This window comes from Bombus fervidus, chromosome 13, assembly GCF_041682495.2.
Source record: "Bombus fervidus isolate BK054 chromosome 13, iyBomFerv1, whole genome shotgun sequence".
Classification (NCBI taxonomy): domain Eukaryota; kingdom Metazoa; phylum Arthropoda; class Insecta; order Hymenoptera; family Apidae; genus Bombus; species Bombus fervidus.
In genome coordinates this window covers 6,856,526-6,870,257 of record NC_091529.1, presented here as the reverse complement: position 1 = coordinate 6,870,257, position 13,732 = coordinate 6,856,526, and the positions used below count along the sequence as shown (strand labels likewise).

The window sequence follows — 13,732 nt, the reverse complement described above, 5'->3', positions numbered from 1 at the left end:
CCAATGTTCTAAACATTTACTAACGTTAACATTTAACGATTACTAATTTCCCACGAATTCATAAATTCTGCTAACATCTCGTATATTATTAAAACAAATCGACCAAGGTGTTCACATAACTTATGACCAATCTCCATGCATCTCCAAAGAAAGTAAGTTGTTTCGCTTTGAGAAGAAAGAAGAAGGGTGTAAGAAGGGGCTCTGCGTTGGGGGGTGGCCGATACAAGTGGGACATTGAAGAAAGGGGTTAGGTCCCATACGATGACAACGGCAAAACTCGAAACGACGTCGTCGGACTTGGCTTCCGGCCATTTCCCAGCTATCGATCCACGAAGCGTTACGACGAAGCTGCCCTACGCGCAATTATAGGTGTATCGTGTGTATAATACGACCCTGGTACATGCATAGCCGGGGGATAGATCGCCGTCGGCGTACAAGGACGATCCCCGAAATTCGGCCGCGACACCGGAATCGCGAATTCTTCGATGGCCGTCCGAGGAACGCTCTATCGAGGACAGCTATACTGTTACTTAAAACTGTTCCATAAATGGGTCCAATATCATCCATCTAAACGTATTACTAAACATATAATACCTATTTAAAGAAATATAAATTACCATTAATTATGGGAATTTTTATGCAAATACCTATTTCTTTGTACCCAGTTAAGCAAATGGAATCTATAAAGTTTATTTCATCCACTAAATATTACAATAAGTACTACACTTTTGATATTTTATATGTTTCTGCATGTTACGTGCATTTTATGGATATTTACAATTATAAATTTTATCAACTTTGTGAACTTATAGCCCCTCCCACCCAAATATTCAAAAGGACAAAATTATTCAATTTATTCTGTAGATAAAAGATGATTAGTTAAGTGTAATGGTCGCCATCTTGTGCAATGGAACTAATATGATTAATGAAATTTTGTAAATAGATTTTGTTTAGTCATAGAACAAATTAAATGTTAGAAGTAAAATTTATGAATGAAGAAAACTTGTAGCTTCTGATTTTATGCGTAGTATCATGAAATTACCTTTATCATTGTATATCATGAAGTTATTAAGTATCATTATAACTTTAGACTTGATTGTCAGGGAACAATATTCATTTCGCAAATTTGAAATTTAATCAATATTTGTAGCTAATATAGATAAGAAGATTAAAGGTTTTAGGAGACTTTTATAATAATTTTCTTGTTAAATTTTGTTGATTTTTCAATTTTCAAAAGAATTTATCTTACTGAATGTAAAAATGTAAAAATTGGCACGAAAGAGAAATTTATAACGTACAAATTGTACCTTGTTAATTTACTAATATTATTAATTAAAATTATATCATTAAATTATTATGCAAGAGGACCTGGAAGTCATACTACAATTGTGTTAAAATATTATAATTTGAGATTGTTTATTCAATTATTTGTATGAATAAAACGGAATAATCAACAATGTTTATACTGAGAAATTTTTATAATAAAAGTTGGTAGAATGCAGAATTCTGACTGTAATGATTATTTCTCGTAACATATTTTGGGTGACGCGGCGTGTAAGAAAGACACAGTTCACCCACCCTACGAATGCAACACAACGGTGCGTTTCCACGTATGCGTGGAATCGATAACTGGGAATTAGTCTGACAGGCTGTCTGCCAGAACCAAGTACGTGCATCTACGTGAAAAACCTTGCCAATCATGTTAAAGTAATTACATCGTATAGGAAACCAAGTTAAATATAACTGGCAAGTACACTTGCTGAATGGAAAATTATTAGATTAATATTGTTTTCCGATTTATTTCACTGCCTGAAATGATTTTCAATAAGAGAATGTTCCTAGGTAAAGAAATATTTTTATTCAAAACAGTCGATAATGTCGTTATTTTAGTTATCGAATCGGGATTAAAATCTAGTTCATTGAATATATACCACGTTTATAAATTCTGATGTATAGGCCATTTAAAATTAAGTACTGTACATTAAAATTAATTTACCATTTCATTATTAAATAAGATATTGAAACAATAAATACATTAAATAACTTAGATAAAAATAAATGTTTTTCATTGCATGTACTTAAAATTACATAAGAAAAACGGAGTTCCAACTGAAATTCAACGAACTTCGATCAATAATTCCACAATGGAAAATGAAGATATAAGGCTCCACTCGGAACAAATAAACGATTTTGAAATTAGGTTATCATAACCAGCTCACTCGTAAAAGTTTACCTTTCTTTATTTTCGTGGATCCACCTAAACACACTATCATCCGTGTCGTACCGGACTGAATTGTACATGAAAAAAATGCCAGTCCACAGAAAGACAAACTACGGAACAAATAAAAATATGTCCGCACAAACTACGCCGTGAAAGCCAGTACAAAAACGAGATAAATAGAGGATTATCGTAGTCGGTACCGAGGATCAATATAATATGTCACAACCACGGTCACAAAAATATAAAGGCATAAGAGTACATATAGCTAGTCGATACATACGATAAATACCTTGTATGTTTCGTTCCGCCATGGTTCCGCTATAAACCGTATCGACCATTTTTCGATTATCGATTATGAGAAAAATTTACATTTAGAACTCTATTGAAGTCAACATGAACATTATTCGTTATTAATACATGTGAGTTTCTCATGTCTTTTAAGTTAAATAAATAATATATATTTTTCGTTTGGAATAAAATTGACGTAGTAAAATACATTCTTCCATAAGTATTTATTATTACAATCAAAAATAAAAATGTATAAGTCATACCATGTAAAAAACAATTTTGTTAAGAAAGAATATACTTGCTTTTGTTTCATATATTAATTATTAGTTGCTAGTAAAAATTGATTGTTTTGTTTGTTTTGTTATACAATAGGTGTCCAACCTTAAGTTTTTGAAAAATTGCAATTAAACGTTTCGATAACATCGATTAATTCTACACTCCGCGAGTGGCGCTGAAATCAGTACATTAAATATCGCGCCCTTTTTCGCACGAGGAATATTTGATCCGCGACGCTGAAAGTTTTTAACGGTTGAATATTGTTGTCAGTTATTAACAAATTATATTATATCTTTCTGTGATAATTAATTAATAGTACCATTCAATTCAATTCAATTCAATTCAACATCAAGATATTAAAAACTACATAAAGACGCACTTTATAACACGCACAAGTAACATTCAGTACTATCCCCGTCATAATAGTGAAACATGGAAAGGCACTTCGTAACCGAATTGGTGAGTAATTTAACGCACGATAAGTAGTATATTAATTTTCCAATTGATTTTTCTTCTTTCAAATATTTTCATTAAAACGTCTTTTCAATATCAGTGTAATATAGAATAAGTTCTTTAGTTATTTCAAAGTACAAATTGAAATATCCAATATAAAAATGACTAAAGATCTAAATTTATACAAAATCATTGAATGATTCTTTCTTCAATCATACAAAGATTTTACAATGTTAGTTTAGTAAGAAAAAACAATTGAATAATGCGAAATATTAGCACCGTATCAAGCAAATTGTTATTATAAATCTATTTAGTGTATATCATAATAAACTTCACGGTATTAAAAATACCTTCTTTTAACACTGACCTATATACATTTGTTCGCGAATATAGATACGCGTGGAATTACAAATAATGTTATTTTGAAAATTTTCCTATACTTGTCATCCCATCCTCACCACTCATTTTTCCCTAACTGTCCATAGCAATATTTTGTTCGTGATATTGCATTCTTTCATGGAAATATCGTCACTTAGAGATATGATTTAAATGAAATGTAGATTTCAGTTGAAAAAATCTTCTACCTCTGCTAGTTCCCTAGCTCGGGCTTGTTGATGAGCCCAACGGTCTTCTGCAAGCTTATCACTTACACCCCATTTTTCATGATAGATACGTTGTGCACATGTTGGACATTTTTTACCCCCTATAACAGAGTAAACAATATTATTCGAAACTAAAATGCCAATGTGTGCCTTTTTTCAGAAATATAAGTGTATAAAAGTCTACAAAATACATATAATACATAAATATATGTAAAATATCGGAAACAAAGTATTTATTACAATATTTAGTAGATGAAACCAAGTGCTGTCTAGGTTATACTTCTTAATTATATTCATAAAAATAAAAAATTGCATAAATATTCGTGTCAAACAGTCTATCCATTAATATTACATCACATTAATGTGACAATTGAAATTCGATGCAATAATAGAAATTACCATGGAATGGAGGAGTCTTCATGTATGTCACAAGACAGTGTAAATGAAACAAATGTCCACAGTAAAGTCTCTCTACATGCATATCTGCAGTTTCGTTGGTTTCTGCATTTTCTGGATTCTCTGGCAGACATTTTTGTTTGCATGACTGACAATACTCTTGTGGCAAACTCTTTACACATCTAGGTGATATAATTCACAAAAACAAAATATTAACTAAGAGTAAGAATGATATCGATATAACATGAACATTGATAAATAGACATACTGTATGAGAAAAGATGTAACAACTTCCAAGGATGGTGAGGGTATAAAAGGAGTGTGTGATTTCTTCCTCAGCGGTGGTTCTACACACTGTCTTGCTAATTCCTTTCCTTGACCTGTGAAATGGCGTGTAAAAAGTGGAGGAAAATTTGTATTTACATCTCCCAATCTACAAACAAAACAGTTATTAAAAAGAAATATAAATTTCTTGTTTATGTCTTTAGTCATCGTTGGTACATACTTTACACAGGCAACTGGATAATTATCTGGTACATCGATTTTAGCTTTGAAATAATATAAATCTTTCTTAATCTTCAAACCAATACAAGAATATTTTTGTTTCAATTTTATTTCATCGTCGTCTCCCAAGAGTTTTTTTATGGCTGAGATTTCATCATAGCAACAAATCAAAGGATTTTCATCAATGAAATTACGGATAAATTTCAATATTGGTAACACCTACAACATTAATTAAAATTCATATAGTAAATTCATATAAATAAGAAACTGTTCGATTTGGTAGATTCAAATATTTACCTGTGCCTTTCCCAACAATTTCTTGCATTCCTTTTCACAAACTTCTGTTAGACCGTTAAGTAACTTCACAGATAAAGTTTTGCTCTTCAATTCAATTAACAATGGAACATTAGGATAGTTCTTCGCGAACTGCATGCACACGACGATGGTCTTGAACTTGGTTTTTCTATGACGTTTGTAAATAATGGAATTAATTAGGAAGTTATCTGATAATAGTTAGTCAGTTATCATAATCACTAGAAGTAAACTTACGTTATTTCCACTCGCACCATGGTACAAACACAAGAAACGAGACGGCTACCATCAACGACATTTTGACAAAGTTTTGATACTTCTTGTAATTCATCATCGATAAAGCCCATGAGAAAATTGAAACAAATATTACTTCACGATCTAGTAACCTCTTATCGGTTTTGTTATCAGGTGGAACCGATCATCTAAATCTAAAATAGACTGATATAGCAAAACCAAATTTTTAAAAAAGGCGTTAGTAACGAACTTGATTCTCGAAGATTAGGATTATGTCATATAAATACTATTATTCTCAAGGTCAGTCAAGGAAGCTCTGCTTGATATACTCATCTGTTTTGAAACATGAATCATCAACATTGATACTTCCTTCTATGATGTAACATATCTTAAGTAATTGAATGGAAAATAAGCATTGAGAAATAAGATTTTGGTAAAGGAAAATTTCGTCGTTAGTTTATTATTTATAATAAAATATATCAAATATATACAATTATAAAATTATTATGATATTATTGTATATATAAGTTATTCCTTTCATAAAAAATACGCTAAACGAAAAAAATTTGTTAAGGAAGATCATTTATTCAGTCATTATAATTATTTAAACAAAAGATTTTATAGGAATGAATGATACTTGAGAGGTTATACTGTCCAATAGAATCGTTTCTACACTACCTAAAATAAGTCTCAACTAGTGGCTCTAAAAGCGCCATGGTTTATGGTGGAAATCTAACCTAGTATAACGCACGTGTTTACAGGAAAGTTAGAACTCGACTCGAGAGAATACAGGATCGAAGGAAAAGATTTATACCAAAATATGTTAAGACTTAAAATAACCATAATCAGTTTTTAAGTTTAATAAAACTATAATAAAAATGTCGCGAATTGCCGACACGAGAGAAGTGATTTTAACTAGTGACAGTAGCGGTGAACATTGGAGTGCAGCTGTGTGGGATCACCGAACTGGTTCAATGTTATCGACTTATAAAAATGCTGGTGCTCTCAGTCATAGAACTCTTCAACTTTTAAGCGACAGTTATATAGTGGGTGCGGATTTAACGAAACCGCGTATACACGTTTGGCCATTGAACAGTCATTCTCCCGTATCTAACCTGAGACTGACAACACCGGGAAAGGTTACTGCTCTGAATTGTACGCCCAATGGCGCCTACATGGTTGCGGCCATTTCCGAAAAACTATTTTTCTGGCAATTGTGCAACGGGCGTTTGTTAAAGAATTTATCGCAACATTATCAAACAGTGACCTGTTTGACGTTCAGCAAAGATGGTTCCATTCTCGCCAGTGGCGCCGAGGACGGATTAATTTTCGTGTGGTCATTGTATCGTGTATTGAACGAGGAGCATCCTACGCCATTGCACGCATTCTCTCATCACTCTTTGCCAGTGAAGGACCTACAATTTGGACATGCTGGCGCGCGAGGAAGACTGTGCTCCGTATCTCTTGATCGAACATGCAACGTTTACGACCCAGGCTCCGGATTGCTATTGCTCACCCTTGTGTTCGACGTGCCACTCACTTCCGTTTCCATGAACGCACGCGAAAGTGATTTATTCGTAGGCTGCACAAACGGTGACATATATGGATTCAATTTGCACGAGCCGCCACGTGGAATAGAGCATCATGTGCAGGTACGGAATGACGGAAATTCGGATGGAGTGATAGTTCTCCAGGGGCACAAATCGAGCGTAGTATCATTGTCGATATCGATCGATTGTCGATACCTGGTGTCGGGCTCGACCAGCGGCGATGTTCACGTCTGGGACATAGCGAGTCGTCAGATTCTTCGTACGATCAATCACAAGGGACCAATCACCGCTGCATTCTTCGCGAAAAACTACGACAATTTCCGGGTCACCGACCTTAAGCCGCGTTTACAACTATGTAATTTACATAGGATATCGGACGATAGCGGAAAGGAAAGCTCCATCGAGGTGATTTCAAGGGATCGAAATACAACAGACATTTTAGATTTTGATTTGTACACAGAAAAAAATATCGATATGGCCGGATCAGAGGACGTAACCTCGAAAAAGTTTTCCGAGATGAGAGACGAGATCAATAAACTGAAGAAAATCAATGCTGCTATGTATCAGTACAGTGTAAAACGTATTTTTAAGAAGTCGAATATAGATTTAACTTTGACTTAAAGTTTTGTATAGATATGTAATTTTTATGTCAATTTTTAAGTTATTTAATAAAAGTTTTCTCATGAAAACTGATCATAATAAAGAGTAATTGTTGCACATTGCAAATAATGTAACTTATCTTACCTATCTTTCACAATCCTTCTTATTCCGTTTGAAAATGGGTTATGTGGCAAAGAATGAAATTGCAGTAATATCCAGTTAGCTGTAACAAGGTGTGTAAAATGCATTAGTCACAGACGGAGTTAAATTTTCTATACATTCTTATTTCGTATTTCGTATTTCGAAAAACATTTAGCATAAATAGAATATAATTTATTATAAATTTTGAGATTCACACAAGGCATATATAGAGGAATTTTCACTAATTGCCGAGAATAATTTCATGACAGTTAAATGAATACTAGAGCATATCCCTCTTATGCCAATATCATGAACTCGTGGTTCGATAAATTCACAATTAATTCGGTACTTCATGATTGAGGGTAAAATGAAACGAGATAATTCTACAGATCATAAATGAAGCTCAGACCATAATATACTCATAACATTAGTAACAGTTTTGGCATAAAGTAAGCAGACAAAGAAAAGCAATTCGTTTAACTTTTTAAAAAAGTGAAAAACAGAGGATAAATTTGCACATTCATGGGTTTGACATAAGGAGGACGATATTATCCGTGAAATTTATATTCTCATAATATTAGAGAGATAAATCATCGTACTATACAGAAGAGAAAATTTAAAAATTGCTCATGAAAAAAACATGAAAATAATAATGAAAAACTGTTTCGCTGTTTCACTCTCTGTCACCGTGGAAAAACATTCTATAAAGGGCATAACTTGTTCACGTCGCACGACGATAAAATGATTAACTCGCTGTGATACAAACACGTTAAATGAAACAAAACGTGGCTGTTTCTCGGTTTAATGGCAAGCAATATTTCAGCTATGATCGTCCCCGAAGAGCTAATATTCGGATCGAAAATTCGGCTTCGAAAAACGATTCATGCTCTTTATTCTAGTTTTTGAACTTGCTGCATGGTAATTTATTTCCAAGACTCTAGAAAAAATATTTAGTTTCACGATGAACAAAATTTAATAACTAATATAATGATGAAAATAATAGACGTAGTCATTGTTCAATTCGCACACTACATAATTTTATTTTTGCGAATAAATACAAATTTTTTTTTCGGATAGATGCTTCTTTTTCCACAGGTTCTCGAAATCGGTGTGCAAATAGGTCGCGTTACACGTGGATTCGCGTTACATGGAATAAAAAAGGAAGTAAATCGAAGCATTTTTTAATACGGAGATCTCCTTTCTTGCGTCTCTTTATTTCAAATTATTTTCGTTTCGATAAAAAGTTCGTTTTAATAAAATATTGGTCGGTACTCCTATATTAATTATTCTCGCGTCGATGAAAGAATTTGAATTTATATGAAAAATTCGACGCGCGTCCGATTAAATCAGACCTTCATTTTCATACGTTTAAAATTGTTCTGTTCCTGCAATTTTTTTTTTTTTTTTTAGGTGAGATGGATATGTCGGTTTATTACGAAATAATTATTCGAATCTGAAATTACGTTTTACGTGACTTCTACATGATACTTTCGTTCCGTCACATTTTCGTATGAATCTCATAATATTTTGCTTTCTGTTCTTCAGAAAAAAACTTTAAAACCTTTCGCCATGACAAATGGGAAAATTTTTTGGTATATAAATTGAAATTGTTTTTTTTTTTTTTAATAAGAGAATTATACGTCGATGGATATTTGAATACTTTATACAATTAAATATAAATTTAGTTGAAACGTCAACACTCCTCTTATCTCTAAAATACAATTTTGATTTAATAAAACGTTAATATACGTGTATCGAGCAGAGTTTTAGAATCGTTTTCTTCGAAATCGATGTCCCGTATGTAAAAATATTATTCTACATTTCCAACTTATTTTTTCACGAGAAATTACCCTTGGCACGGTTGCCTGTACCACCAGTTATCATACATCCTGCCCACATTATATACTCGTAGTGGAAGGAGAAGGATTATTTGCAGTGACTGCAAAAGATATTGGCACACTATCGTATTTATTATAGCATTTACGTACTAATTAATTAGCATGTCCAAGTATATCACATTTCGTATTATCTGGTAACACTTTTATGTGTATGGCTACAAAAATTTGGTACTCTAGAAATGAAATTTATAGACCTTGATAAAAAAGACGCTTTATTAGAAAATAAAGGTACGTGATTACTTTCTTTTTTGCTGCTATACATATGTTCTCCCTACAAGCTTTTTTTTTATCTCAAATTAAAACCGAGGAACCTTTCTATGGTGAACTTTTCAGTTAGATCGCCAAGGAAGCTACCCTCTTATCCCCTTCGTCCAAGCTGTAGCATCATAAAACGTATCGTGATATCGCTCAACGTCGTTGAAGAATGGGATTAATTATTCGCCCAGCATTAGTCACGATCATAATATCCACGGTGCGTAATTTTCCATCGGCGGATCACGGGATTCCCCTGCATTTTTCACCCCATACTGACTACTAGCGCTCATTTGCAAGCTGCTCATTTCGTTTCAAAAACATCGGTTGATTTTTACTACCACTGTAAATTTCACTTATAATCTCGCATTGTTAATTACTCATCCTTCACGACGTAATCTCGTGTTTTAAAAGAGATTCCTCGGTATAATTATCTCAACTTTGGGCGATTTTAAGATGGAAGGTCGCTTCTGATTTTCGCTCTTGCTTCAATCAATTTCTTTATCATTTCTTACAGCGATATTCAACTTCTCTGACGTTGTACGAGATGATCATTTGAGAAAGTTATACAGAATATCTTCAAATGAAAGGAAAGTGCTATCTTTTACTCAACAGTTTGTTTTCATCAATGTAGACTTTACTTTCTGTTAAATTGTGTAATATAATATACATACTTTTTAGATCAAAGTTTAATGCCGTATCAACAGCGTGGTTTTACATTAAATAGCATTCTATTGACTAACCAGGTTTTCTTGATGAATTTTACTAATTCGTGGATTTTTTTATTCTCTAAATTTTCCTCGAAGGAAGCCTTCATTGAATGTTTTTAACGGAGTATGTTTTACTTCCGACAGTTCGGAAGATTGAGTGATCTATCGTGCTTCGAGTGTTGCACTCTTCGCATTGTGGAGTTGATGCTTTTCGTAGAAGGTACGAGTGCGTGATTATAATAAACATATCATTTGGTCATACGAAAATACAGAATATTTCGAAAATAATATTACGTTAATTATATGATGACATACTTAGCGATAAAGTCCTTGTACGAAAACCCGCTGAATTTAGTTTGTAATTTTCACTTGAAAAAACAATCTTGAAAGTTCATATGCACAGTAATTGAAATTGAAATTTTAGTTTTTCGGAAACAACTAACACGTTGACTGCCACGATAATTTTATGTATTTTACTCTGGGACCCGCAATAAATTAAAATATATTACACCGTAACATTTAATTTTGACAAAATATCATATTCTGTATTCGCGCTATTTTTCTCTGACAATGTTATCTAAAGCACTCGTATTGTTCAACGTTTCTCAGTCCACGAAATTTATCCTACTCTAATCATTTTAAAAAAATCTAGTAATCGTGAACCGTCATAAGAAGACCAGATTTAGTGACCTTAAAAAATTGTTAAAAAATTAATCTTAAAAAATTGTTCAAAACATTTCAAAAATTCCTTATCTATACACTCGTATAAGTATGTTAAGTATTGTACACTTGCTTTATCTGTATATTTATTTCAGAATATCGCAATTAGATAACTTTTGTCCGTCTATTTCATCGTTTGATGTTTAATAAGTTAAGAAAGAATCCATCAGTGCCAAGCTGTTTGATCACTAGTATCGCGAATGCGGCAGGGATATTGGTTATTTAAAATCTTTTACATGTTTACCAAAGTGTAATGATATGCTCCATCTTCTTGAAAAATGAAATTCCTCTCAGTTCAGAGGCGGCACATTTTCTAATAATTCGAGCAATTTATTCTCAAGTATACGCGTGCCCGATGAGCGTTCGATATCGATTTACTCGAGATACAAAGTTTCTCATGAGAGAATGTTAGCTTACATTTTCCAAATATTTGTGCATTTAACGTGCGTCATTAGATTAAATGCATATTCGAATTCTTTACGCAAATGGAATAAATAAAATTGAATCCGTCAACACGTATTTCCAGTTAGCAAACAACGCGAATAATAATAAATTTACGCGGTCCATGTCCGCGCACAGTTTCGTGGAATAAATCAATTGAAACATACATCAGCGAAACGAACCCATAATTATACATTAGACTTACTCAGCACCAGGATTAAAGCCCCGTTCGCACTCGATAAATCGTTTTCTTCTCGTCAGTGATTTTGAATTTCATTTTATACCAAAGTTCGTTTATTTGGAATATTCGCGAATCTTTCGAATTTGATATTGTGACACGAGAAAGCGCAAGAAATTTTAACGATACGGAAATTATTATCTTTCAAGTTATTCGTCTTGGATTCTAAATGCTGAAGGTTTACATATTCTGTATGTAATACGAGAAATTCAGAAGGAAATCTAGATGATATTTGTAGGAATAATTATTTTATTCCATTCATTCAGAATTCTACACCTCTTTCTGCCTCTTATATTTCCCCTTTAAACCAGATTAACATTAATTCAAAGACAAAGAGAGAAATTCCTATAACAAGGAGCTGAATTCTGAAAGCTGAAATTACTTTTCTACTTCATTGTAGTTCGCGTATTTTTCCCGCTTAACATTAAAAACGGAAGGATAATTTTTGGTTTTTAATTGAGAAATTGTCCATATCGTAGAATTACACAGTGAAAGGATTAATATACTTTGTATTTCTCCACATTCTACATTACTCGTTTCAAACATTTTTCGACATCTCCCACGTTCTTTTCATTCAACCAAATTAATGTCTTAGAATTTCGAATGTTCACGTTCGTGGCACTTCGGTTTTCCATCGTGTTTTTCATAAGTACATCGCGTTACCGCAAATACGCTAAATTAGTATTGTTCCTTAAAAAGAAGCTTCCTATAAAAAGAAGCTGGAAATAGAGTCTTACAGCGTGCTGTAAAAAATCATGCACGATACCATGCAAGAAATAATTCAGAATATTCAGTAAAATTGACGATGCACGCGAATGAGCGGAATTTCCTTACGGTGTTGCTCGAGGGTAAGGGAGGAAAAGAGAACAGAGAATTTACTATTCGCCGTAAATTTGTTTCGTTGCACGCTTATAAGCCCCGGTTACGGGATCCTTTGCTAACAATAATGGAACTTTTCATTGTGCCTAACACAATGACCGGCTTGTTTCTCGTCGAAGAGAAAGGGGAGGGAAGTTTAAGCGGCACACGGGAACCGTGCCTGGAAAAATAGACGAGACAGCTCATGGCACGACTAGTCGAGAGAAACGTTTCAATTTTCAATCGTTTCTCATGAACGCGCTATATTTACCGATCTTCGTTGAATCGAAGGAAGTTTTCTCTAGTGAGACCAATATGATCGTGTACAGGCTATTACTACAACGTTGATTGCTCAATAAATCCTGCGTAGGTGATTTTAATATTTGGACGCTGTACACGATACAGAAAGTAGATGGGAAAGATAAATAGGAAAGAATAGACTGTTTTCTTTATGGAGCTATTTCTATTATATTTTTTCTTGGTCCATAAATTTTCTAGAAATTTAGATTAAATTAAATATTACAAGACATATTCTAATTAAACTTGAACGATATAAATATCATACGTTGTGTTATAGTTTCGCCTGATCCATACGTTTTTCAGAAATATAGACGAAATTAAATATGACAAGATGTATTCTAATTTAATTCAAACGATATAAATATCGTACATTATATCATGGTTTAGCCTAATCCGTAAATTCATCAGGAATACAGATCAAATTAAATATCAGGAGATGTATTCTAATTTAAATTAAACGATACAAACGTAAACCAGTCTGAATGTTACAAACATAAATTAGTCTAAGGTAAATTATATTTTCTAACTAATCTAACAAAATAGATCCTTACTCGAGGTTTCCATTCGATTCGTGAATTAAACATTTCTCAGCGAACGAGAACAAATTTAAAACATCAAGCATCTTCATATTCATTCGTAAAAATGGAAAATTTCCATTTAGTGGATAGCTTATGACTTTTTCAGACAATATATAGCAACCGATGATATTTGCATGAGAAGTAGCAAAAAACAATGGAA

At 33.0% G+C, this 13,732-nt stretch overlaps 2 protein-coding genes across 2 annotated transcripts; one reads left to right on the top strand and one right to left on the bottom strand.

Moving 5' to 3' along the window:
- Positions 1 to 2,714: 2,714 nt before the first annotated feature.
- On the bottom strand, positions 2,715 to 5,546 carry LOC139993642 (uncharacterized). The gene is made up of 6 exons (XM_072015563.1): positions 5,290 to 5,546; positions 5,038 to 5,203; positions 4,742 to 4,959; positions 4,505 to 4,669; positions 4,240 to 4,418; positions 2,715 to 3,941 (listed from the first exon to the last, which is right to left on the bottom strand). The coding sequence occupies exons 1-6, from the start codon at positions 5,397 to 5,399 to the stop codon at positions 3,802 to 3,804; spliced, it is 978 nt and encodes a 325-aa protein (XP_071871664.1). The 5' UTR covers positions 5,400 to 5,546; the 3' UTR covers positions 2,715 to 3,801.
- A 313-nt stretch (positions 5,547 to 5,859) lies between these two features.
- Positions 5,860 to 7,559, top strand: LOC139993641 (WD repeat-containing protein 18). Its single transcript, XM_072015562.1, has one exon. The coding sequence runs from the start codon at positions 6,165 to 6,167 to the stop codon at positions 7,455 to 7,457; it is 1,293 nt and encodes a 430-aa protein (XP_071871663.1). The 5' UTR covers positions 5,860 to 6,164; the 3' UTR covers positions 7,458 to 7,559.
- The last annotated feature ends 6,173 nt before the right edge of the window (positions 7,560 to 13,732 follow it).

Excerpts from the sequence above, each read along its gene's own strand:
- LOC139993642 (XM_072015563.1), bottom strand. The coding sequence starts at position 5,399 with ATGGGCTTTATCGATGATGAATTACAAGAAGTATCAAAACTTTGTCAA. Across the intron at positions 5,204-5,289 it reads ATGGTGCGAGTGGAAATAAC|AAAAACCAAGTTCAAGACCA; the intron begins GTAAGTTTACTT and ends CAAACGTCATAG. Across the intron at positions 4,670-4,741 it reads TATCCAGTTGCCTGTGTAAA|ATTGGGAGATGTAAATACAA; the intron begins GTATGTACCAAC and ends TTTTGTTTGTAG.
- LOC139993641 (XM_072015562.1), top strand. The coding sequence starts at position 6,165 with ATGTCGCGAATTGCCGACACGAGAGAAGTGATTTTAACTAGTGACAGT.